Source organism: Vigna unguiculata, chromosome 6 (assembly GCF_037176805.1).
Source record: "Vigna unguiculata cultivar grain cowpea cultivar isolate G323 ecotype 2 chromosome 6, ASM3717680v1, whole genome shotgun sequence".
NCBI lineage: Eukaryota > Viridiplantae > Streptophyta > Magnoliopsida > Fabales > Fabaceae > Vigna > Vigna unguiculata.
The window spans coordinates 32,196,229-32,224,119 of NC_140797.1; the positions used below are offsets into that span (position 1 = coordinate 32,196,229).

General features: G+C 35.0%; 2 protein-coding genes across 2 annotated transcripts; one reads left to right on the forward strand and one right to left on the reverse strand.

The window, feature by feature from the left end:
• The first annotated feature begins 4,740 nt into the window (after positions 1-4,740).
• On the forward strand, positions 4,741-12,853 carry LOC114187790 (TORTIFOLIA1-like protein 1). The gene is made up of 6 exons (XM_028076157.2): positions 4,741-5,686; positions 8,058-8,249; positions 9,606-9,705; positions 9,786-10,495; positions 10,574-11,452; positions 12,372-12,853. Exons 1-6 carry the CDS (start codon positions 4,982-4,984, stop codon positions 12,561-12,563), a joined length of 2,778 nt encoding a protein of 925 aa, XP_027931958.1. The 5' UTR covers positions 4,741-4,981; the 3' UTR covers positions 12,564-12,853.
• Positions 12,854-15,771: 2,918 nt separating this feature from the next.
• Positions 15,772-27,709, reverse strand: LOC114187284 (DNA polymerase I B, chloroplastic/mitochondrial-like). Its single transcript, XM_028075496.2, has 12 exons — positions 27,355-27,709; positions 25,263-26,052; positions 24,831-25,022; positions 23,613-24,292; positions 22,264-22,702; positions 21,851-21,946; positions 20,399-20,491; positions 20,129-20,323; positions 18,177-18,269; positions 17,861-18,073; positions 17,129-17,218; positions 15,772-16,398 (listed from the first exon to the last, which is right to left on the reverse strand). The coding sequence occupies exons 1-12, from the start codon at positions 27,465-27,467 to the stop codon at positions 16,237-16,239; spliced, it is 3,156 nt and encodes a 1,051-aa protein (XP_027931297.1). The 5' UTR covers positions 27,468-27,709; the 3' UTR covers positions 15,772-16,236.
• Between the last annotated feature and the right edge of the window lie 182 nt (positions 27,710-27,891).

The window sequence follows — 27,891 nt, forward strand, 5'->3', positions numbered from 1 at the left end:
TATGAGTTATGGAGATGTTATCAACCTAATCTTAAATATCTAAGAGTGTGGGGGTGCCTAGCTAAAGTAATGTTACCCGATCCTAAGAAAAGGAAAATAGGCTCTAAAACATTTGACCGTATGTTCTTAGGCTATGTTGAACATAGTGTTGCCTATAGGTTTATTGTTCTTAAAAGTGATGTGATTGAACATAATATTATTGTGGAGACAAAATATCTTGAGTTTTTTTAACATATATTTTCTTTAAAGGTTAGTGATACATCTGAACGACCTATAGATACTTATAGTGATGCCATGAGTAGGGGTTTCAGAAGAAGCAAAAGGCAAAGGAAGGAAAGTTCTTTTGGAGATGACTTTTATAGTTATCTAGTTGGAAATGATCCAACAAGTTTTTTAGAGGCTACTAGTGCTCCTGATGCAAAACAATGGGATAAGGCTATTAGGACTGAAATTAAATCAATTGAAAAATATAATACTTGGACCTTAGTAGATTTGCCTAAAGGAGCAAAACCCATTGGTTGTAAGTGGATCTTTAAGAAAAAATATCACCTTGATGAATCCATAGATAAATATAAAGCAAGATTAGTAGCAAAAAAGTTTTACTCAAAAACTCAACATAAATTACTTTGATACCTTTGTCCATGTGACTAGGATTTCCTCTATTTGAGTTTTGTTAGCTCTAGCAGCTACCCATAAGGTAGTGATACACCAGATGGATGTTAATAATGCTTTTCTAAATGGTGATTTTTAGAGGAGGAAATTTCTATGACTCAACTTGAAGGGTGTGTTGTCCCTGGTCAATAAAATAAGGTGTGCAAACTTTTAAAATATTTGTATTAAATAAGCACAAAAAAAGTGGCATGAAAAAACTTGATAATGTGTTACTTTGTGATGGTTTTTCATCTAATGATGCTGATAAATGTGTGTATTCTAAATTTGAGAATAGTGATTGTGTCATTATATGTTTGTATCTGGATGACATGTTAATATTTGGTACATGTATTGATATTGTCTTTAGAACTAAATTGTCTCTAGGATCTAAATTTGAAATGAAAGCCATGGATGAAGCCAATGTGATTTTGGGTGTTACAATCATAAGGAAGGGAGGTAGTATATTACTATCCCAAGAACAATACATTGAGAAACTTCTTAGTAAGTTTGGATATTATGACTTTAAACCACTAAATACCCCTTATGATGCTAGCTATAAATTAATGAAAAACAGAGGAGAATATGTTTCTCAACCTTAGTATGCCTAGATAATTGGGAGCTTATTGTACTTAATGAACTTTTCAAGACCTGATATTGCTTATGCAATAGGTAAACTGAGTAGGTACACTCAATGTCCTAATCAATAACATTGAGATGCACTTGCAAGACTTACGAGATACTTAAGAGGTTTAATGGATTGTGCCATTGAATATAATGGATTTCTCGTTGTACTATAAGGGTACAATGATGCTAACTGGATCTCTGATTCAGATGACACAAAATCTACTAGTGGTTATGTATTCACACTTAGGGGTGGTGCGATTACATAGAGATCGACCAGACAAACAATTATTGCAAGATCAACAATGGAATTTGAGTTTGTTGCTCTCGAAATGGCTGGTAGTGAGGTTGAGTGGTTGAAAAACTCCTTAGAAAACATTCCTCTAGGAATGAAATCAACCCCATTTGTGTCAATACATTGTGATTGCCAATTGACAATAGCTATAGCTAAAACCAAAAACTATAATGGAAAAAATAGACATATACAATTGAGACATAATCTGGTTAAGTAGTTGCTAAAGAGTGAAATTATTTCCATTGATTATGTGAAGTCAAAACGAAATCTAGCAGATCTTATGACAAAACACCTGGGAAGAAATATGATTTTAGAAACATTGAGGGGAATGAGACTTAAGCCAATTGCAAACAAACAAGTGATAGTAACTCAACCTTTGTGATTGGAGATCCCATGAATAAGGTTCATTTGAGTAAAAGCAAGTCACTTGTTAGTTATGATAACACTAAATTGATTTCAAATAAATTATGTCCATTCTTATGGTGTGCGCGAAATTGCTAGAGGCTTCATTATTGAGAGGTTAAACTTTGTAAATTAAAATTCTATCTGGTGTAAGATTTTAGTTTAAATAAAGCTTTAATGATTTTCATATCCCTTATGGGTGGTGTATGATTTGCAGCATACACATGATGTAATCACCTATATGAGTGTCAATTGGGGTCGTTTGTATGAGATATTGACATGATCTCTAAAGCACTCATGAATACTGGGCACGCGCATGGCCTAGAAAGCGCAACACAGTGTTGATAGCAAGAATTGTGGGGGTGTATTGTGATTGATAAACCACTAACACACACCAAATGTCTTTGGTTCATATAGCTTGGTATACCAACTACACAATATGTTAAGTTTCTTAGTCCAAGACTGGTTCATATAACTTGTTATACCAACTCTAACGCATTACATCTTATATGAGACCTAGGATTTTCTTCTTTCAATCTTTTCTTATCTTTTGCAATATGTGGGGGATTGTTATAAAATAAACATTTAATATTACAAAAGATTAGAACGTTGTTGCTAAGCCATGATTCTCGTTGCAATTGTTACAATTTTAATGCAAATATTTGTTTTAGTTTTGATTTCATCTTTGAGGCATGGTTTCAGTTTTATATACATTGAGGGATAAAATATTTGACCGTTGTTGAGCATTAATTCTCTCCATGCGGGTCATAGTTTCTCTAGCCTTTTCCGTCCTTCATTCACACCTATAAATAAGTGGGTTTAGTGCTCTCCAAAACACACAACACATCTCATTCTTTTCTCTTCTTTCTTAAGTTCTCTTCTCCCTTCTATTTTCTTCTATTATTATGGGTTGATTACTCTTTCAAGAGTACTTTCTTGCTAGTTTTGATATCCTCGGAAAATTCAAAAAGTTCTTGTTGTATTCTAGGGGACTTTTGCAACACATCGCAAATAAGTCCTTAAGGATAGTGATTATACACGTATAAAGAAATGCACTCTTGTTCTGTTTTGTCAACTTTTACAACAGAAGGTCGGGACGAGTTAACCTGATCAAAAAGATAAAAACGAGTCACCCTAATAGGGACGAGTTCGCCCAAACTAAAGGTTAAAATGAGTTGGTTTGGACCAAAGCTCGTGACGAGAAGTCTCAAGTCGAAGGTTGAACTAAGTCAACTCATACCAAAGGATAGGAGTTATTTAGATATTATTAAATTAAAAGTTTACCTTAAAAGAAAAATTAAATCACTTTATCCAAATAAAAAAATTGAATTAAAAATATTTATCAATCATATTAATCTTTGGTAAGTTATATAAAGTAAATTTTTACTCGAATAAAAAGATTTTTTTTTTGGTATTGATTTATCAAAACCTGATTGTAGAATAAGATCTAAGATAAATTTTTTACACACAGTATAATTTACATTGAAAAAAATAGTTGAAAATTTTAAATTAAATTTAATTATTGTTAGATCAATAATTTTAAAAAACAAAAAATAATCTATTACATATATTTGGTTTCTTTTATAACTATAATTATACTAAATTACATATTAATTTTTTTATATTATTTATATTAATGATAATGATAAATATATAAATTTTGAATATATTAATTTAGTTTCTCCAAAAATTAGTGTTATTAGCCTCTAATTTATATCTAGTAAGATTGTTCAAGTAATGGTCTTCTAAGTTCATAATAACTTATATAAACCAAATCGGGGAAATGTTGAGTGGAAATTTTGTATTTAATTTCATAATCAAGTCGTAACAAATTACTATAATGTTATAAAATAAATGCTTCAAAGTGTATGTAATAACAAATTGTAAAATGTGTATTAAGATAAATAGTATATTAGTTGAATTATATATGATAAGATACAATGATACTTTAACTTTATTTTTGTGTTTTATATATATATATATATATATATATATATATATATATATATATATATTTAATTGGTATTCATATTAAATAACCTCATTTTCATAATTAGCAATAATAAATTTAAGTAATTTACATGAAGTCTTGGACTTATTTCTTAAAATTAGCACTTTTATGTATATTTAATGATTTTATCTTATGGACATGGGTTTTCAACAATTCATATAGTAAATAAATAATTTTTGACAATAATTTGAACATGTATAGTGTTAATTGTTGTAAATATTTTTATATTTTTATTGCTGGTGGATATACCACAAATTATATGATATAACTTTGTCATGGTATTTATTTTTATTCTATTACAAACCCACCACATCAACCAAATTATGATATCGTTTTTTATAATTTGTAAATACTGAGAGATCTATATGTTGAATATATATTTATGAAACTAATTTAGTAGTCGGAATGTTATAATTTAAAACTTTTAAATTGTTACCAACAACAATGTTTTAGTAGAATTAACAATTAAACAGGGAAAAATTAGAAAAAAAGACAACTAAAATAAAAATTTGTTTTATACTCAATTTCTCTTTACACCTTTGGGATCCAACGCTAGTAAGCCAGTAGGACCTATCCCAATTCTACAACCATACAGGGTCCCTTCCCTTGCCCTAGAAGTGTAGTTCTAGGGCATCTCACTAAGATCCAAGCTCTGCTGTAGTACCCAAAAACCCTATTTCCATGTTCCAACAATTTTATTTTATATAAAATGATAAAAATAATAATAAATTTATATATGGGCCATGACCATTTTCCAAATTCTTAACTTCCAATTCAGGGAAAAAGAAAGGCTCCATGATTTTGAGTTTTTGATATTTGAAAACTTGTTTTGCACCCTTTTTCCCTCACAGATCCACCCTCTCTTTCCAACTCACTCCACTTCAAATCAGTTCACATTTTCCTTTCACACATTGCTTCCACTTTCTCTCTTATCTTCTTTTCCATTGCATTCAGTTCAAAGAAAAACCCTTAACAAACACAAACTCACTCACACAACAGCAATGAAGCACCCAAAACCCCAAACGCAAACAAACCCAACACCATCACCCTCATCAAGATCTTCATCCTCGTCTTCTTCACTCTCATCGCACCTTGCTATGGTGGAGCTCAAGCAGAGGATCCTCACTTCCCTCTCCAAGCTCTCCGACCGCGACACGCACCAGATCGCGGTTGAGGACCTCGAGAAGACCATCGCTGCGCTGTCGCCGGACGCCATTCCCATGATCCTTAACTGTCTCTACGATGCCGCCACCGACCCCAAGCCCGCCGTCAAGCGGGACGCGCTGCGCCTCCTTGCCGCCGTCTGCGCTGCCCACGCCGACGCCGCGGCGGCGCACCTCACCAAGATTATCGGGCATGTCGTGCGCCGCCTCAAGGATGCCGACTCTGCCGTTCGCGACGCCTGTAGGGACACTGTCGGCGCGCTGGCCGCGCAGTATCTGAAGGGCGACGGCGGCGGAGGGGGGGTTGGGACGGTGGTGGGGCTGTTCGTGAAGCCGCTTTTTGAGGCCATGGGGGAGCAGAACAAAGGGGTTCAGGCAGGCGCGGCGGTGTGCATGGCGAAGATGGTGGAGTGTGCTGGCGGCGGAGGGGAGGCACCGGTGCCGGCGTTCCAGAAACTGTGTCCGAGGATCTGCAAGCTGCTTAACAGTCCTAATTTCATGGCTAAGGCGGCGATTTTGCCGGTGGTTTCCAGCTTGTCACAGGTGAGAGGGCTGCATTGTTGTGGTTTGGGTGAAGTGGGATCAAGGGTTGGTGAATTGATGTGAGTTATTTTGAAGAAAACTTAGATGTAGTATCATAGGTGCTATTGGTTTTGTTCTTGAATGAGATTTGGAGTTTTATTTCAGCAATTCAGGATGATAATTAATGGAATCTGTTATTATTAAGACTATTAAGGTAAAACTCTACTTCTGGTTGGAGAACAACGCTTAACTGCATCGAATTTTTTGTCCATTATGAAATGGTTTGTAGAGCTTGAACTTGGAGGGTTATTTTGGTCATTATGTGGTAAAGTGTTTTTGTGCTTGCTTTATTTGGGGTATGAATGGAGCTTTGGTGTAAAGTATTGTAGGTGCCTTGGTTATTTTGGGACCCGGAGTTTTCTTTAGTGCAAAAATTAGATTCAGATCTACTGGTGTTTCTTTAGTTCAGTTCTCAAATCAGAATTGAAATTTCACCTCCATGATTTTTTTAATGAAGATCTGTATTAAATGTTCGCTTAGATTATTCAGGTATGGAGGAGTGCTTGAGTTATATGTAGGGAGTACCCTGCCAATGGAAATACTGGATATACCATACATGCTATTAGTATTGTTCTCAAATCAGACTTGAAGTTCATCTTAATAATACAGGATGGCAATCAATGGAATCTTTTATTACATAGATTATTGAGGTGAAGTTATATTCTGATTGTAGAACCACACCAACATCACTTCACTGCATCTAAATTTTATCCACTATGAAATGGTTTTGAGGAGTTTGAACTTGAAGGGTTATTATGGTCATTAGGTGATCCAATGGTTCTGCACTTTATTTTGGTATGAATGGAACTTTAATATACAGCATTTTGAGGTGCCTTGATTATTATGTGATGTAGAGTTTTCTTTAGATCAAAAGCTTTGATGTAGATCCATAGGTGTTTTTTACTCAAATCAAAATTGGACTTTCTCCTTCATGATTCTCATAATAAAGGTTTGCATTTTTCATTGAAGGTCCTCGTAGATGATTCAGGTAAGGAGTAGTGGTTTAGTTTTATCTAGGGAGTACCCTGCCAAGAGCAGCACTAGTGTTGCTTTGAGTTTGAACTTGAAGGGTTATTTTGGTCATTAGGTATTTTGCGTGCTTGCTTTATCTAGGGTATGGACGGAGCTTTAGTGTAAAACATTTGAGACGCTTTGGTTATTTTCAGATATAGGGTTTTCCTTATGGCAAAACTTAGATGCAGATACTTTTTTTTTTTTGGTTTTGTTCTCAAACCAGAATTGGAGTGTTACCTTCATGATATATATGGTAGAGTGCTTGAGTTATATCTATGGAGTACCTTGCCCAGGGGAGCAATAGTGTTGATTTCAGTTTGAACTTGAATGGTTATTTTGGTCATTAGGTGGCCCAGTGGTTTTGTCCTTTCTTTATTTGGGTATGAATGGAGCTTTAGTGTAAAACATTTAGATGCTTTAGTTATTTTGTGATAGAGTTATCTTTAGGTTAAAACTTATAAGTAAATCCTTTGACACCTTTTCTTTCTATATTCAATTGGAATTGGAATTTCACATTAATGATTTGTGTAATAAAAGTTTCATTAAAGGTCAGGACAGGATAGTTTTTGTGCTGGCTTGGTTTGACATCGGATCAAACGTAAAGTATGATCCATATCCAAGTTAAAGTTACTTAGAGTAGCTTTTATTTTTCACATCTGAAATGTGGATCTGATACTTCAAAGGCTTATCCAAACACAGACTGACTGACTTAGATATAAAACTCTAATTCTGATTAGAAAACAATGTTAAAAGTACTTACAAAACTAAGTTCAAATTTTGGCATTTTGTTATTTAGAGACTATGGTGGAGTGATTTTTATATATTCAGGAGGAGCATTGGTGTTGGTTTTAGTTCTCTTGCTGGATCCAAAACGTATCACTTTTTATCTGCATGTCTGGGTCTGTTCGGTTCTATTTTAACTCTTAACATGCTAAACAAATGGTAGTGTTTGCTTATTGTAGTAGATTCATTAAGGTTATAAACTACTGAGATTTAGTTAGACCTGATTATATTGGCCAAAATTCATTTATAGAATTCAATTTAACATGGCCATATGTGGTGATAATGATGTTTGAAAGTGGCTTTGGCAACTGCAGAGGCTAATCCCAATGAAGTTGGAGGAAGTTGCAGTTCAATATTTGGCATAGGTCTATCAGATTTGGATGATAAAGGCTGCAAAGATCCATGTCTTTAATTTTTAATTCTGTTGGTTTGCTTGTGTTTGTCCAACTTGGGGGCCATTAGTCACCAACTTGCCATTTTATGATGTATAGAATTGGTATGAAAATTCCTCAGAGGTAATTGGCATTGATTGCAGGTTGGAGCGATTGCACCACAAAGCTTGGAACATTTGCTGCCTAGCATCCATGAATGTCTTTCTAGTACGGATTGGGCAACACGTAAAGCAGCAGCTGAGGCATTAAGTTCATTGGCATTGCATTCAAGTAGTTTGGTTACTGATAAAGCAGCACCTACACTGGCAGTACTTGAGGCTTGCCGATTTGACAAGGTAGCATTTGCAGTGAAATTTCGTAATCATAACTTGTTGACATCCCATGCTATTTTCATTTTTGATTCCTCGGTGTCATCACTTATTTCAATTCTTATTTTATTTAAATGCTGAGTTTCTAAGAAGGAACTAGTTCAACAAGGATTATGTTTCGTAAGTCCAATAACTTAGTTACTAACTTATTTAACTAACTTGTAAGTTAGTTTGATCTCTGTAAAAGTGTTTAGTAGATAATTCAAAGTGGATTATTTAGGAGCTTATATCTTATGAGCTACAAGCTACTTCAACTAGCGTCTTGCTTATTTAGGTTTGTTCCATAACTCCCTTATGTTTAAATACATTTCCTTATCATTCTTAGTTTTTTTACCTATTTTCAATTTTACGGTGGCAAACATTTCTCCGTAATTACAATTTACAAAGATAAAATCATTACATGATAGTATGTAAAAATTACACACAATAAAAGTTATAAAAAAGAAATTCAGAATAGTAATTTAAATTGAGAAATAAAAAAATGTAAGCTTTTGAAAATTAATAAAAATTAAATTTGATTAATATGCATCACATTAACTAGTTTAAATAAGGTGACTTGTCCAAATCCAAATAATATATATAACTTTGAGAAAAAATAAACAGAAACACTGAAAAGGTTAATAAGAATTTAATTATTTTTTAAAAAGTAAAATTATAATAACATAATATATTTTTGTCTAGCAAACACAACTTTTTTTATATAATAAAATTTAGGGTTTAGAGTTTATGTAGCTTTTCCTTTTTTTATTTTATTTACCTACTAGCTTATCATTTAGTTGTACAAAATATTTCTAATCCAATAAACTAGTTTATCAACTTGAAACTTATAATAAGTTTAGAACTTTTCAGCTAGTAACTAGTTTATTAGTTAGAGGCTAGCAACTAGTTTATTATGGCTAGAAGCTAGTTTATTTGTTACCAGGTACTTTATTTTAGTCTAGTTTTACCAAACACACTTAAGGAGTGAGAATTATTTTTTTGGTCAGCAAGGAGTAAGGATGTTAATCGTAAAAACATTAATGAAAGTAGCCACATAATATTAGCCTTTTCCTTTTGACTTTGTTCTTGCATTGTAGTGTATCACATTCAAAGAACACTGAAGAAATTATGTGCCGGCATGAAGTTGACAGTGCATTTAATTGTGACTGGTGTATCAGGTGTCTGACAATAGTACTGCTTATGCTGTTCTCTTTATGGTCTGGCCAAGGATCATTGGTCCTAGTATGCCAGATTTTAATTTGTTGAAACTCCATTACTGGAGAACTAATTCTTTGCTTTATTATCTACTTTGTGTTTTCTAAATTAATGTATTATTGTCCTCAGATAAAACCTGTAAGAGATAGCATCAATGAGGCATTGCAATTGTGGAAAAAGATCACAGGGAAAGGAGATGGGTCTCCTGATGATTCAAAGCCCTCGTCTGGTAGGATGTTTGAGTTGTCTGTCATAATCTGTTTCTTATCCTAGTTTATGTTGGTGATGATTGTTGTTTTTATGCTTTAGATGGTGGGAATGAATCAGCTATTTCGTCAGAGACAAGTGACCCAAAAAAAGTAAATCTTGATGAGAGGAAGAATGATTCGTCAGTAAAAGATTCATCAACTAGTTCTTCAAATCTGGATTCAACTTCTAAGGCCAAAGCAGCTGGCATCTCTGAGAAGGCGGTTGTAATACTGAAAAAGAAGGCACCAGCCTTATCTGATAAAGAACTAAATCCAGAATTTTTCCAAAAACTTGAAAGAAGGGGTTCAGATGATTTACCAGTGGAAGTTGTTCTTCCTCGGAGAGGCCTCAATTCTTCTAACTCCAACAACGAGGAAGAGTCAGAGGCAAATGTTAAAGATTCAAAAGATAGAACAAGTTCTGTTGGAAACATCACTAATGATGATTTTCATGGATCCTTAAGTAATAAATATCGTATCTTTGAGAGAGGCAGTGATGGAAATTCCAAACAAAGGAATTATGATGATTTTGGACATGACAGATACGCTGAAAGAAGGACGAACTCAAAAGAACTGAGGACTAAGGCATATGATACTGATGATAGGACTGAAAATGATCAGAGGGAGGGTTCTGCCAATCTTGCAGGTTTTTCTAAAACTGATGGTCAGTCTGAAGTACCCTTCTCCAATAACAGAGGAAATTGGTTGGCCATCCAGAGGCAGTTGCTGCAACTGGAAAGGCAACAGGTTCATCTAATGAATATGCTTCAGGTATGGTCAGTATGGCACAAAAAAGTAGTTCTGGTATAATTTTAATCACAAGTGATAGATGTTTAAACAATTTTGCAGGATTTCATGGGTGGATCGCATGATAGTATGGTGACTCTAGAGAATAGAGTACGTGGTCTTGAGAGAATTGTTGAAGACATGTCTCGTGATTTATCCATATCATCAGGTCGTAGAAACTTTACTGGGTTTGAAGGATCATCTAGCAGGCCATCTAATAAGTATAATGGTTTTAGTGACTACAATTCCAAGTATGGAAGAGGTGGTGATGGACGCATCCAATTTGGTGAAAGATTTTCCCAATCTGATGGAAATGCTCTGGGAATGAGGGGAAGAGGGCCATCTTGGAGATCTGACATGTCTGAAGGGTGGGATCTTCCTGGTTATGGTGCTTCTAGAAATAATAGCCAGGTTTCCTCAAGGAGGGCTTTTGGTGGTAGTTCTGCTGATGGAAGATCACCGAAATCTGTGCATGAGAGTGATCAATCTGGAAACAGGAGAGCTTGGGATAAAGCAGCACTGCCCATCCGGCTTGGTGAGGGACCATCTGCCAGAAGTGTCTGGCAAGCTTCCAAGGATGAAGCTACCTTGGAAGCAATTCGTGTTGCCGGTGAGGACAATGGAGCATCTCGAGCAACAAGGGTAGCAATCCCTGAAATGACCGCAGAAGCTCTGGCTGATGACAATGTTGGGCAAGAGAGGGATGCCATCTGGACTTCTTGGACCAATGCAATGGATGCCCTTCAAGTAGGAGACACAGATTCAGCCTTTGCAGAAGTATTGTCCACTGGTGATGATATTTTGCTTGTAAAGCTAATGGACAGAACAGGTCCTGTAATTGACCAACTTTCAAGTGAAGTTGCATGTGAAATTGTGAATGCCATTGGGCAATTCATGGTGGACCAGAACATGTATGACATCTGTTTGTCTTGGATTCAACAGGTATGGCTTTTTCTTCTATTTGAATTTCCGTTCTTTTTGTCCGAATGTGTATTCTGTAGTCACATGAATCCTCTCATCAAAATAACACCTTAAATATAATTAGGGATGATTTTGCTATTTCTTTATATTTTATTAGTCTCAAAACTAGTATAGTATGAAACCTTGAAATAGATCTTCATCTAGAAAAAATGATTATACATTGTTAAAGGGTTTCATGACTCGTCTGTGTAAATCCTGTCTCAAGATCTGGTTTTCAAATTGCTACAAGATCATAAGTGAAAAATCTCATCTTACAGGCGGGGTGGTATCTATTAATGTTTTCTTGCGTCACTGTTTTGTTAGAGGGCTTGCGTACATGTTTCTTCTTTATAATTTCTCAGCTAGAGGAATTGACTTAGTGCCATGGCGGAGAACCCGCTACTTCATTAAATATCTGTTACTGAACACCATAATTTATGCCTCCTTAAGCAGTCATTGTGAGATATTAATTATTTTTGGGCGAGTTTCGTGTCCTTCTATGCATTAGCATGACTCGATTGTTGTGAGCAATGCCTGGGAGTGTCAGGTGCACTTTTGTTTATAGGTAGATGGTCCAGATTTTAAGCTTTTCATGTTCAGTAAGGCTCTTCGAAAGGGAGCAATATCGGGTGTATAACCTTTTATCTCGTGATTAAAAAAATATAACCTTTTATCTTCAAGATGTATATGACCGATCATTAATTCTGATTTAGAAAATTGTTGGTCAAATGCACATTCATTCCTTCGTATGGTAATTCTACATCAAATTACAACAAAAAGCTTGTTTAGCAATTGAGGCATACTCCATAATGTTGAATTCATCTTCTTCGCAATCCTTTTTTGCCTGCTTTTACATCTCTTGTGATGTATAAAATATTGAATTGGTGACCATAATTTTCAGTTGCTGGAGATAGTATTGGAAAATGGAGCCGATACCTTTGGCATCCCCATGGAAGTGAAGAAAGAGCTATTACTGAATTTACATGAAGCTTCTACAGATACAACTGAGGCCTGGGAAGGGGTACATCCAGAGCAGCTTTTATTGCAGTTGGCATCAGCCTGGGAAATTGATCTACAACAGCATGACAAATAGGTCTCACAGAGAACAAATCATGCTCTGCGATTGAAATTGAATTGAATGGTATTAAGTGCAATTTGAAATTTTGTTCAGGTGTTTGGCCTCCACAAAAATTTGTGATCCTATACCGGTCAGACCAATGTTTGACCGTTGAATATCACCATTATTATTTTTGTTGTATCAGATATTGTCATTACTAAGTGGCAGTGTCTGGTTGTCAGAAATTGTCCTGCTAAAAAGACATTGTGTAAATTGAGACGAATGGACAAATCTTCCATGTAATTATGATATGTAATCTTTCTTCATTTCCTGGTTCCATTTGCACCATTTTCTCTTTTTCTGCTTAAAATGAATATATATATATATATTTTTTCTTATTTGGAGAACATATAGAAACACATATTTGGAAAACATTAAAACAATTCACGATTGACAGGGATTGGGATGTTGGAAGTTAAGGAAAAAATAAAATAAAATCCTCTTCATATGGAAGCTAAAGGATAGACATTTTATCTTCCTTCTCTTTTCCCTACAATTTCTTTATTAATTAAGAAATTTAGATTAAATATAATTATTTTCTTAAATCGAGTAATAGTTGCTGGTCAGCCGAGACAATTGTGTTTTTTACCAATAGAAATGTGTTGTGTAGTTTTTGTAGATGAGGGATTAAAGAAAGAAATGGACATGATCGTGTGTGAAGGATTAGAACCTGAAAATTTTCATAAATAAAGAATAAGAAAGAGATGTCTTTCTTCGAAACTAAAAATCAATATTTCTGTATTTACAAAAACTGAGTTTGTATATAATATCTTTAAATCTTTATATATATAAAAGTTTTTATTTCACTTGTTCTTTTAGAACCAAAATATAAAATTAAGTGATATTTTGGATTGTATTCTTATTTCGACCTTTATGTTTAAATATCTGTGTCCTTGTAAATATACTGATCTTATCCTTTATATATCGTTTATGGTCTATGGAATGTTCTAATCTATCTTTTATGCTTTTGTTATAAAAAATCACGCACATCACTATTTTCTCCTACTTTTAATTTCTTCTACCCATTTCTCTATGATGCAACTGTCTCTCGCTCATTCCATGTGTACTTCCATCATAGTGAATGTAAGGCCCACTTATGTTATATGCCTTTATATTAAAAGGTTGTCCCAAACCAGTTGGGCGTAGAACTGGTCCATAGGGAACCAAAGACCTTAATCTGTCCTAATCCACTTATTCTTCTCATTTTTAGAAAAACAGTCTCCCTCATTCTTTCTTAGAACAACAATTAAGCTCTGCTAGGGTTTCACTTCCGTTTTCTGTTGAGCTAGAAGAACTCCGTTTGTTCCACGTAAGTTAACCTCCCAACTGATATCCCCTCTCTTCTAGCTCTGTGGCCTTGGTTCCAACTGGGGTTGGGGTTCCCTTATTGATCTAGTTTCCTTTTTGTTTCACTAATTTCTAGCTCACTAAGCTACTCTTGGAGCTGCTGTGCTCATTGTTTTGGTGTTGAAAGTCTTGTACTAGCTTATTCTAGGTAAGGGAAGCTAGGATTTTTTAATTTAAATAGATTTTCTTCCTATTTTTGGATCTTTTCGTGTTTCCGATGTATGTGTGGTATGTAGAATGTCATGAATGAAATTTGTGCTTTGCTCTGGTTGAATATTGGTGTTGGCCTGCGTGAACAGTGGAGGGTCCTGGTTTTCTCGCCCAATCGAGTGTGTCTCGCCTAGGCGAGATTAGCAGCAACTCGCCCATGTTGGTTGCGTGAGCTGTCAGGCGACGAGCTCCTGTTTTGAGCGAGAGCCCATCTCGCTCAAGCGAGGAAGTCTCACCTAAGCGAGAGAACACGCAAGCCACTGTTCCCCTCTTCTCGAGCCCTTGCCTAGGCGAAAGAAGCTCATATGAGCGAGAGACCCTTCTGCCTGAGCCAGGAGCTGGGTGAGGGTGCGTTCTGATTTTGTTGTTTCTTTGTTCTTGGATGTTTGACACATGTTTGATTGGATTCCCATGTTAAAATATGAGGTGGGTGAATAGGCATGAGTAAAGATGGTTTATGGGTGGTGAATGGTGAGTTTGACATGATCTTGATATGAAATTTACATCAATGGTTGGTTATATATGTGGTCATGAATTTGGTATGAGCAACAACATACTTTGGTGTTGGAATCATGATTTTGGGTTGGTTAGGACGTAATTCCATGATAGTTTCGTGGTGGTGCTTCATTTGGTTAGGACGTAATTCCATGAGCCTTTAGGTAAGATCTCATGATGGTGCCTCAGTTAGTCGGGACGTAATTCCATGATCCTTGTTAGTGGGAGTTCATGGTGGTGCCCCATTTATATAATTTAGTAAGGATTTCTTTAAGGGCTAATCTTGTATGTGAGGGAATGTAACATTGGAACAATTATTCGCTGAATCCGACTAATTATATGTACCCGGATGAGTCATGTCGTGAGTCTTAGTGTATTGTTTGAAAGTCATAACATGATTGGTTAACATGTGCATCTTGGACTATGAGATTGTATGTAACTGTATGATAAATCATTTTCTGCTCTAGCTTACCCTTTGTTTTGTTGTTATGTGTGAGGTTTTCTCTTCTTACGATGATCATCAACTTGTTGATGTGAGCGGATGCGAAAACCCTCGTGATCAAGAGAAAAATGGTGATTCCGTTGCGTAGCCCGCTTGGGCTAGAATCTGCTTATTTGGGCTTTCCTTTTTGGGCTATGACCCATGTATTGTCTGATAACTTTGTTAATGACATCGTAGTATATCCTAGTTCTTTCTTGGTTAAAGATTAGCTTCTTTGTTCCTGAAGGTCAATTTCGTCATTCTCCCTGTTTTTTCGTTCCACTGGTTGATCTATAGATATTAAGTTTTGGATGGTGTTACTTGGAAGTCTATTTGAAATTACATTTTATTTTATTTTATTGTGCTATATTTTACTGAGAATAAATATGGTTAGGATAAGTCTAGTGTCTCTCAACCTAGTGATCGTCATTTGGTGGGACGAATTAAATTTCGTTAAAACCCTTCAGTGATCAAAACATTATGAACAAATTCTATCAATTTTATTATTAAACAAGATTTTCGAAAACAAAAACAAAATGAAGTTAAAAGGGTTAAATTAAGGATTTAGGGACCCAAAAAAAAACACCCTAAAAACCCTCCATCAAATCTTACCTGAACACTTGTTTCTGCATGATGTAAATGAAATAGAAATTTCGCAAGTTTTGTTTTTTTTTTTATATACAATATACAAATGCACAGTTGCACAAAGCCATGATGCCATAATGTTACATGATGTTTACAAATGATAAACCAATTACTCTTTAACAGATAACAGAAGGAGTGAAATTGCTAACACCATGGTTTTGCCACTTAGCTTCTTCCTCCAAAGACACAATTGATATGCACAGCAAAACACCAGTATGGAATTACTCTTCCCAGAACATCAAGAACCTCTAGAAATGAAAGAGGATAAACTCAAGGGCAAATTCCTTTGCCATGGAAAAAGAAGCACACAAAGTAGTAGCCTCTTCCGTTTTACAGTTACCAAAGGAATCATGTTGCCAAGAAAACAAACTCTTCCAGATCCAACCATGGATGGCCTTTGTATGAAATCAAGGGTGAAAAAAATACCCCACTACACCAGTTCATCACCTTTAATATTGTATGACCAGCCATCTATTTTGCAGCATACCAGTTTTTAGCACACTTGGCATCAACAGAGAGGCCGACCTTGAGAAAATTCTTGCCGTTGAAGGGTTTTTCCATGCACTCAACGACTATGGCCTTAGCAACCTCGGCTGACTCTGTTGGTCCTTCCAATATGACTTCATCATGAACCTGATTTGCCATAGCCAAAACTCTCATCTTATAGCCAACATTAAGAGTTGAAACATCATACAGGAATGGAGTGACAAAGGGTAACAGAGATATGAAAGTAATACAAAGAAGATGATGTCTTGAGAAGTTAAAGGTGAAAAGGGAGCATTAAGAGATGTATTAGTTAAGCAATCTGAAGCATCCATGGTTAGGAAGCTCAATGCTCATGACATTCACATAAAAAAGATCAGAGAATGAGGAATTGAAGAGCGTGCTAAAATGGAAAAATGTCAAAGTAACCAATGTATAAACTGGAATATTATGAGAAGTGGAAAATAGTAGGAGGAAAGGAAAATACATCAATCAAGATGCCATGATTATGCTTATTTGAAAAGAATAATTTGTATAGCTTATCTATCAACAGCCAGTTGCTTAAGCAGACTACTTGGAGCATTTTGCTTCACCATTCAAAGATTGGAATAATGAATTTTAATGAAATTGATTAGGTAAGTATCAAAGAGTTTGCTTTGGTAATACATCCAACAGTAACACAAACAGAGACTATTTCATTGGTCAATAGAAATTATATTTCAGAGTTAATGAACTCTTTCACTGATACTTGTCCATGCCCATTCTCTCAAAAGTGAATAAATATATTATTGAAAGCAAACTTGAGGGAACATACTTAAATGAAACTTGACAAAAAGTGAGCACAAATAAAAAGCAGAAAATTCTAGAAAAAAACATTAACCTGTAGAAGTAACTTCCATCCAAGCTCCTTCAACTTCTTATTTTTGGATATTTGTAACATGGCACACATAGCAACATCTGCTGCACTACCCTGTAATAATATTTGACAAATCAGAAGAGCCGAAAAAAGAAAGGCATGAACGTGGCAATAGAAAATACTACCAATTACTCTCCTAAGCTGTTTCCTAACATGGAGGCTTACTTTTAAAGAAGCCACTCGGTGAAACTCTACACACACACACACACCAATGGCATGTCTGGTGAGAATATTGTTTATTATTTCATTTACTTTATACATGAAAACCTTTTCTTCAATATCATAGAGCAATAGCTGACAAGACTAATGCAATCTGTGTACTTCTGGAAAAAGATAAGAAATTAAGAACAATGCAGTTAGCCTTTCATATGATTTTATTCACAGATTTATATAAATTATCATTTTAATATAAACTCTGACTTGTGATGTTTTCACAAGCCTAATGTAACGCATTTTCTCACCATTCACTGTTCTTAGAGGGAAAAAGGTTCCACGTTCCAAGAGATATGAATGTAACTGATTATATAGTAAACCCTCTCTAGTAAGAGCAAGTCACCTTTTTTACATGGTAGAACTGCTATCAACGAATTGGTACAGTCTATATTTACTATATGTAACCATCAAAGTTGAGAATCGTGACAAACAGAAAGGGAGTGTTGCAGACAATTGTATAAAAGTATTTGAAAGATCACGGACCTGGACTGGTGTATTGATAGCAGCTCGCTCAATATGACCTCTATGGTAGCTATGATCTGGGTCTATCTCCGGAAACCTCCGGGCTCGTCCTAACAATGTGTGCACCCTTTGAAATTCATAAGCTTCTTTTTTACGTTCTTCTTGCCATTTCAGCACTTCTTTTCTGTCATTGTACCAAAGGTCAACTGTTCTCCTAGCCTCTTTCACAGAAACCTGAGAAAAAAATGTGTAACTTTGTTTGGACAACCAAATCAATAATGAAGGGGACTTGTAAACTATTTAAGCCCTTCAAAATAAGTTACAGAATTCAAGGTACCTTCCAATCCCTTGATAGCCCAACTGGAGTCTTTCCATACGCAATTGAGAAGTTAAGCATTTTGGCTTTTCTTCTTTCTGAAGCAAAGGCATCCTGAAGTGAAAAAGAAACGTAATAGATAAATGGCATGCTGTTTTAGGATCGACCAATGAGCAGATGGTTATATTTTGTTTAAATCTTGATTTCAAATTAACTGTGTATCATGCCTGTGTTTAAGAGACTATATTTAAGAGTATTTGAGAGAGCTTGAAAACTCCCCTCATATGTTCTCATATTTATATTGATAGGATTCTGAACAATGTGTATAGGGAAGATCATTGATAGATACTTAGGTACAAAGATAGGCATGGCTAATAGGTAATAGCATTTTCCCAACACAACTACTTCCTAACTATATTTAATGCTTATTCTAACAGTTACTATATAGAACCGGAGGAGAAATATATCTTTAGCAAGAAGGATTGATATAATAATGCTAAGCTGGCTACAAGAAGATTAACTAAACCTCAAATCATATTATTAAATACGTCTCACACATCCGCAACTCTAATGAATTTTTCGGCATATATGTTTGGAACCCCATAACATTTAGATCACAAACACACATGCTAAATGTTGGATGCTTTCCATCTTATCAGTGCAAGCAGTAGCTGCCCTTTCATTGCAGTGATAACATCCAGAATTCAGGGTTTTGATCTAATATTGAAAGTATTTATTAGACTTTAAATCTAATTAAACCTCACAAAATCGATTTCTAAAGTGAATTTTGCATTCACTTACATACTATAATTTAGCCATATTTCTAATTGATGTAGAATTTCCAACAATCCATCTACTTGGTCTAACATTAAGCAAAACACTATTAATAATATTGTACTATGAGAGAATGTATTCCTTCATCTATAAATTTTCTTGATAACTGTATTACATAAGGTGGCAGCCAATACATGGAAACTGTTTTCTTTTCATTTTGTGGGGGAATGAGGGATTCGTTTCTGAACCTGATCCATCCATTACGATATTTAAGCATGCTTAATGAAACACAATGCAATTCAGCCTCACGGTTGGTGATTTAGTCCTACATCTGCTAGAGATGTGGCTTAAAGAGAGCACATAAAAAGATCGGAGAGTCCGTACTGTACAAACTAGTTTTGTAATATTAAGCTAGACATTAAAGTCTAAATTTTAAGAACAAATACCCAATGAAATACCTTGTTTGTAATTTAAAAATTCATCTTACCATTGAATTGAGAGGGAGATTAAAAGGGAAAACAGAACCAGTAGATAATGAAACAAATTTCTTATTCAAGATTCTGCTACCCTGGTTCTGCATATCATGGATACATTAGTTTCTTAATAGGCTTAGAGGAGACTATTTTCTAAACTGTACCCCATCTCAGACCTTGTTAACACTACCCAATCTCATAGCATGACTGTTACGAGCACACTGGCAGACCTAAACACTATTAAACTGAAACATACTAACACCCATGAGTACTAAATGCTTTTTATCTGAGATACATAAAAATATATTTCCGACAGGTACCTAACCCATATGTTTTCTGACAAAGAACTTAAATTTCTATATATAAGTACATACTCCTATAATTCCTAATCCACACTCTTAATTCCTATAAATATGTTATCCTGTATTTCTTTAAAGGTTTATTTTTCATGTTATTTGAGGGTCACTTTTAAGTTATTACTTAATTGGTTCCATTCCCTAAAGATAAATTACTTAGCACATAAATGAAGAAAGAAAATAGCCTTTAAATTTAACATGTCTTAATTGTATCATGTGTTCAATGCAAACAAAGTGTACTCATAACTGACATACAATGAGCTACAACAACATAATGAGATATACCAAACTAACAAAATATTTTTGGGTATCTAACATCAAGGCTACTACTGGTTATGGTCTACTTTAAATAGATCAGAAGACAATATACCTTCAGGAGAGGAACTGGGGGTTTGTCTTCACCAGGCTGAGGATGCCACTCAAGAAGCACTTCCTTTCTCTTAACTGCTTCACGAATATATGGGTACATATTCATTGCAGTTCTTGAATGAAAATCTCCACCAGCTTCAAAGGCTTCCAACATGCTCTTACAATCAGCAAGATGTGCAAGAATCCTAAGTTCCAACTGCAACAATATGCAACTCCATCAACAGAATGAAATTTCTAGTAATTAGTTCAATTAAATAAGTAAATAGCTAACCTGTCCATAATCAGCAACTATAAGAGAATTCCCTGGAGCAGCTATGAATGCTTGACGGATTTTGTACCGGTCCTTTTCCAAAGCAGGTTGGTTCTAGTTCATGAATTATATATGTTAAATTAAATCGAAAGATTTAAAATCCAATGATTTATCTACAGGATGCAATACCCATGCTTGAATTTCAAAAAGTTCAACTTCAAAAATCAATTAGATTCATAATTATTGTTTGTTAATGTACATGAAAAATGAGTCTACTTAGTTTGCCTCTTCTTTTTCAAAAGTATTGTTAAGTGTATAAAACCATTCATATACCCGGCAGTTTAAACTTTTGAGATGAATCATGACATGGTATTATCTCATCCTTATCCATAACCTTCATAATTTTGATACCACTGTTGAAACATAAACAAAATGTTTTTGTTCACCAAATAAAGAGAAATACACATCCAACTGTTCTCAAAATGTAAAACAGTGATCTGAGAAAAATCTTTACAACCAAAAAGATTTACATTTCGAAAATATTAAAATTAACTAATGAAATTGCTCCCAAAAACTGTCCCCATAAATCTCATCTTTAATGTGCATCTTCCTTACCACTTGTACTATCATATATGCTAACATAAACAACACATACTATCACAAATTATCCAAATTATAATATCACAAATTTGAGATGAATCATGACATGGTATTAGGGCCTCAATGACCAAGTGGTCCAGAATTGGAACCCTGCCACTCCCATACTTCTCAAGCCCAAATGGGACTTGTGTGAGAGGGCACGTTTACAAGACAATTTATGTGTTTTCACCAAATAGGTTAAGCTTTGGAATAATTTATTCATAGCAAAATACAGAAAAAACAAGATAATGTACAGTCCACAGGGAGGATAAGAGAATTTTTACTAAAATGAGAGAGTTCATGAACTAAACTTACAGCAAACAGGAAAATTTTGGCATATGTTTTTATCTAAAACAATAGGCTCAAAGTAACAGTTTTTTCATATCACTATTAATAGATAGCCGTTATCGTCAATTATGAGTTGTTCTATTACTACAGTAAGAATTTAACATTGTCAAGAACCAACTGTTCTAAAAGCTTAAACTATTAAGTGAGGATTTATATTTAACTTCGCTTGTCATATTACGTGCTTTGAGCTTGAAGTATGGAATATGTACAGGTCTACCATGTACCTCTGGTGATTAAAAATAAAAATTGTTTGAAGAAGAATGGAAGCAACAATAATCAAACTAACTACTTCGTCATAGAAGCTTTTATATCATATCAAGGACCAACTCCCCTAAATGCACATGTTATTAAGTGAAGCCACATAAATGGATTCATATCTTACAAACATTAAAAGATAGAATTATACCATCATCAATAAATAAATATACATACGAAGATGAAGGATTGAAAAAAATAGCACTTTAAAAACTCAAGTAAACCAAGAACCTGCAGATTTGGCCTTCTTGCTGACAAGCGTCCAGTCTCTGTGTTGATATTTATGGAACAATGAATACGTTCATCCTTTCCTGATATATTATGACCCTGCCATTGAGAACAGATTAAACTAACATAGAGTATACACACATAACCTACAAACTTTAATGCATACACAACCTTTAATATACCAACAGCTCCCTCTTAAGTTAATGCAAACATTGGATTTAATCAAGTGATCTCAAATTCCATCCTCTCCCTTCCTCCAGCACATATAAACAAAAACTAGCCTACTACTTATATTGCACTATCAACCCTATTGAAGCCAATCACACTGGGTAAGCAGAGTTTATAGGGTAACATGAAATCATGAACACACCAGACAAAAGATATTCAAAATAAAAAAAATTAAAAAGGAATATCACCTGTAGGGGAAGGATGAAGTTAGATATCAAAGAATCGATTGAACAGACTTCACATAAAGCAGCAATGGCATGGCAAGCCTCTTTCCCTTCTTCCTCTGTTGGAAAACAAGAAAAAGCTGTTCCGTAAGCCGATTTGTCTATTTCTTCAGGTAAAACTTCACTTTGAGAGGGATTTCCATCTTCAACATCAAGATCCACATCACAAGCCTCATTGAAGTCATATTCAGCAGAAACTTTGCCAGCCAGGACTTTTAAAGCATCACCACTAACTGAGGGCCAACCACTTGGTGTGTACATCTCAACATTCAGGCTGTATCCAATGCTATTTAACTTAATATCACGAAATTTTGTTGGAACTTTCTTGCCTTCTGCAATCACTTTATCAACATTGGGAATTTTGAAAATCCGCTCAGTTGGAATTACATCATCATGGTTTTTTCTGTAATGAATAATGTAGCAAGTGAAAATGAAAGCTTTACTTTATTTCTATACTTCATTCAACAACTTCATCAAAACCAGTGAAGAAAAATGTTTGTATATCGAATTGTAACTTTATCCTCCATAATGAGCTCAGCTATAAAAACAAAAATATCAATAAATGGGGTAACAATCATGGATACATTGTACTAAGGACTTTCATATATTCAAAGACAATAGATCCTTAACTCTAGTGTACAGATCAAGGTCAGCCATTTTATGATTGACACTGAATAAAATATCATATTCTTCAAAAATGAAAAACCTAAGCAATACTAAGTGCTGACATTATACAGAGCAAGATAGTATTGATAAAAATATCTTGAAATTTAAGTCGAACTTAAAAACTTGTTTTTTTCCTGTGGAATAGAGAATACAACAAAATGATAAGACCAGCACATATCCAGAACATTGACAAGTATATAGTTAAATTAGACTTTACAGCGTATATTGTTTGTGAAGAGAAGAAGAAATATCATACAGCCATTTATTACCCTAACTAGAAATAAAGAAGCTAGTTAACATAATTCATAAAATATGATCAAGTTCTTAAAACAAAACAAACAAGAGCCTCAGTATAATACCCAACAGGTCTTTCCCAAAAAATCAACTACCACATATATGCAGTTAGTAATAACAGGAGCCTTCATGTAGCAGCCAATTTTTTTAAGAGAAAAAGCGTCCTTGATAAACTATAATGATATCACCATACTGAATATCTCTAGTAATTTTACAAAGCATTTTTCAGTATAGTTCAGATTGCATGATATCATTCACCAAAGAAAATATTGTGATATATCAATTTCAACTTCAAAATTATCAATTTGTTAAGGTAGAACACATGCTCCACACAAGATTTAAATGATGAGCACCTGTTAATGGTGCCACCAAAGAGAAGTACTCGCAATTGTGCATCACTTCCAACATTCATATACTTGGCATCAGGACAATATCTAGATGCCCATTTTCGGAATCTATTAACAGCTGCCTCTTGCTCTCCTTTGGCCACGTCTTCTATGCCTTTAAGATATAACCGATCAACTAACATTCCCTCTGATTCCATTTTGACTAGAAGCTCACCAAATGGCTGCCAATATTCCTGATAGAAATCATACATGTTTTTGTGTAAAACAGGTACACTATCAAGATTCCAAGGCATGTCTGAAAGATGACTTTTTAGGCTCTCATAAAGCTTAAGAGTGCTTCTAGCATCTAAGACAGAGTAACATATCCAAGGTATTCGCTCATCTCTCTGCAGCACATCAACAGGAGCAATGGTAGTCATTTTACCCTCACATCCATCTATCTTCACCTTTTTCTGGCCAAATATAGTTTTCATGGACACCTTACCAATCAAATCCTTTTCATGGTCCAGCTTAGCCCTAGACATTACCTCTCTGTCACCTGTAAGTCCTTCAAGAGAATAACCACCAACCCAGCGCCTGGATGAATCCCACAGCCGTGCCATGTGCATTGTATCAGCATGAAATCCAGAAACCTTAAATCCATAGTTTTGTATAACATGACAGTCAAAGCTATAGTTATGCCAGACCTACAGAATGCACCAATGACTTTGTTACTTCAAAATTTATTTTGAATCCCACGTCACAAACCCAGAAGTAATATGGAGCCATTTTGACTTTATGAAGCTAAAACGCACTTGGATAACCATTTTAAAACTAATTTATACGAAATATTCTTTTAAAGCTTTTTTTGGAAGATACTGTTTTGAATTTCAGAAAAAAAGCATTTCAGCTGCATTTTTTAATATTGTGAGAATAAATAATTTTGAAAGTGAAATGTTTTTACGTTTTCTTTGAATAGGATTTATTTTAAGTATTTCACCTATCAAACTTTTTAAAGCATTCCTGCATTTACACTTCAAAAGAGATTCTGCTCTACCATTCAAACAAAATCAATTATTCTAAACTTTTATAATATTATTCCCACACACAAATCGAATTTTTTAATATCAATTCTTCAAAAATCATTTTTTGTAAAATATAGACCAAGCAGGCCTTAAAAGGTGCACACCAAGAGGAGTGATAGGATTTAAAACATAAAAAGGGTCCACAGTAAGAGAATGTTACCTTTTTGATGGATGAATCTTGAAAAAATTCAGCAAACTTATTAAAGATCTCTTTACCTCCACCATCAAGAACATCTACCCAAATACATGACTTTCCACCTCCAAAATCAGCTTCTGGACCCGAATAAATACTGAAGCATATTATCTCCCCATGATCTACAGGTGTTTCTTGTTTGACATCTATCCTGGCCACCTTTGACGACATTAAAAGTTGGTATATTACATTTCAACATTTATGAAATATCCATGAGGTTCATACTGATACAATAACTAATATGCACTCATTGAAGAAATGGCTTAAGAATACAATATATCACTTCAATGTGTATGATTTAAAAAGGACAAATTCACTGAACTTGACAAGAATCCCGATATGAACACTGCTGCAATCAAGGAACAACCATAATATAGCTAAAAAAGACAAGAACTGTACCTCAGTATCACATGCATGAATGAGATGCCTGTAATTTACTGTAAGCATCTTAGCAACTTCCTCAGCAAGAGAAATATTATTAACAACCAATATGTCTTTATAGATACTACAAAGCCTGCCTCGAAGTATTAATTGTTCAGAATTAGGTGCCCTTTTAACAGATGTTGCACTGGCTTCATCCTTTGCAATTGTCTCCAAATTGCTTTTGTCTTTAACTCTATCAACCTTCTCCTTAAGGATCTTTGATGGAAGTACCTTTAACACAGTGTCCACCCTTTTGGTGTCAAGCAACTCTTTTGAGTTCTTTAATTTAGAATGTTTAACAGAAGGCAAGGGACGTTCATCAAGATCCTGCTGCACATGAGTGTGCTTCACATTCCTAGAAACAGCCTGTTCCTGACCAGTTGAAGTAACCGCATTCGGTGCAACCCTGAACTCATTCTGCAAGTGCATTTCCTTTTTACTGTTAGATAATTTATAACATTCCTGGACCCAGTATTGTGTACAAGGGTTCGTGGGAAATCGAGCCAATCCCATAATCTTAACCTGACTATTAGAGGGATGTAAAGGACTCAACTCTTCTTCACATCTCCTTTCCTCCAACATGCCATATGACATGTCTGAAAATTTCTTAACTGAAATATGTACTGGAGATTTATGGCTATACACCACGTCCTTAAATTTATTCAACTCAAAAGGTGTTCTCTTTATGCAGGAATAACCTTTTCTGAAAGACAATGCACTACGTTGAAGGATATTGTTGGCAATCAGAATTGCTTGAATTTTTCTTCTGCAGGTCATATCATGCAAAGAAAATTAAAAGAAAAAAAAAAGGAACCAATCAACGGAATATAAAAGCATATTTAGCTTTTCAGTTTAGTATGAAGAAGAAACAGTACGAGAACATTCAAGAAAAAAATCTCCCACAGGTGTGAGCTAAAGAAACAATACATATTTTGACTTCTGAAATGTAACAATCAATATTAGAAAATTCCCATCTTCCCGTATATCATATGTGGCAACGTACTCCACATTTGCATATAGTTAATCCCAGGATCATATGCAGTTGCCAGCTTTTATGTCAGATTATGTATCAAACCAGGAAGGTACAAGAACCTTTCCACTATGGAAGTCAACAACTAATACAAACAATTTTAGCTTAGTCTTTATTTGATCCGTAATGCAAGACATAGAATTCCAAATAAAAAAGTGTAGACAAGAGAAAACAATTCGAAGTCCATAGAACCTTAATATCATTTACCCTTCACGATTTAGAGCTTACTCTTCACTTTTTAGTAACTTGCCATTCAATGATGGATTCTTCATTTTAATTTTAACCTTTTAGTCACTAGTTGAAAGCTTAGCAACTAAAAATTTGAAAACTAATATCAAGACACAAGCAACCTTGAGTGAAATGTACATGGTGACCCCCCTTTTCTGGTGTGCAGTGCAAAATCTGCATAACCCTGACGAGTTTTCTATTTTACTTTTAATTTTGTTCAAATCTATACACCATTTAAAGTGAAAACCATGTTCAAGCACTGGTAATACCAGAACCATCCATAAACTGAACATTCACAATCACAAAGTCAGAATGTACAACCTTAAGAGAAAACCCCCTAACAGATCATGACCAAAATGCTTCAGAGGCCATCTTCTGAACACACACAGACACTCCTCAAAACCCTTTCAGAATCAAATCAAACTGCTCCTATACCTTTAATCAATACCTCGCCCATCCCTCTTATCACTTCAGAAACACCAGTAGAAACTAGAGACTCCACAAAACGCCATAAACAATAAACAAAACCATACTAAACAATTCAAACTTAATCCCCTGAAACGCAATATTTCCTATATCAAATGTTCAAACACAAAGAAAAACCAAAACCATCAAAACACAAGAGAGTTCAGCTGAAAACAGTAGTACTCCAGTACTCCATAATAGAAAAGAAAATTCTCCAAAACCATCTAACAAAAGAACCAAAAATAAAACACTGCTCACATACCAACAACAAACAACATAACACCACCACAAAGACAAAAGTGACACCCAATGAAGGAAAAATGAAAACTTTGAAGAAAAAACAACCTGGGGTGTGGTGATTGAGAGGGAGTAAAGAGGGACAGTGAAGAGAGAGCAGCACGGAAGTGGCGGGAACAAGAGGGGCAATATAAAGGGGTGGTCTGAGAAGAGACCCCCATGGCGGCAATCACACCCACAAGCCTCCCCAGCGTTGAGCCCTTGTGTTGGGGCAGTGGCAAAAAGGTAAATAAGAGTGTCAGGGCCTTATTTGGGTTAGAAGAACACAAGTGAGTCTGTGAGTGAAGAGTTTATATGGGAAAAGAGGGCGAAAAGGGTTGCAAGAGAGTGGGAAAGAGAGAGAGAGAGAGAGAGGCCATAAACCCTGAAGCTTTGAAAATTCATGCAAGTGCAGAACAGAGAATGATGGGAAAAAAAATTACTATAAAAGGGAAATAACTTTGGAAAGGGGTCTTTTTTTTTTTTTTGGAGAATTATGCAGAAGCTACGTTCGGTTCGGGTTAGGTTACTAAAGTGCCTGCTGAGTACTAAATATTTTGTCTCGTTCCTAAGATTTATTTATTTGATAGGAATCAACAATATCCC

Bases quoted from the DNA above. Each gene is read 5' to 3' on its own strand.
- LOC114187790 (XM_028076157.2), top strand. From the start codon at position 4,982: ATGAAGCACCCAAAACCCCAAACGCAAACAAACCCAACACCATCACCC. The intron at 9,706-9,785 runs GTAGGATGTTTG...TTTATGCTTTAG, and splicing joins TGATTCAAAGCCCTCGTCTG to ATGGTGGGAATGAATCAGCT. The intron at 10,496-10,573 runs GTATGGTCAGTA...ACAATTTTGCAG, and splicing joins ATCTAATGAATATGCTTCAG to GATTTCATGGGTGGATCGCA.
- LOC114187284 (XM_028075496.2), bottom strand. From the start codon at position 27,467: ATGGGGGTCTCTTCTCAGACCACCCCTTTATATTGCCCCTCTTGTTCC. The intron at 20,492-21,850 runs GTTCTTGGTTTA...TTCATGAACTAG, and splicing joins CAAGAAGGCCAAATCTGCAG to AACCAACCTGCTTTGGAAAA. The intron at 18,270-20,128 runs GTATATTGTCTT...TTTTCACTTCAG, and splicing joins CCCCAGTTCCTCTCCTGAAG to GATGCCTTTGCTTCAGAAAG.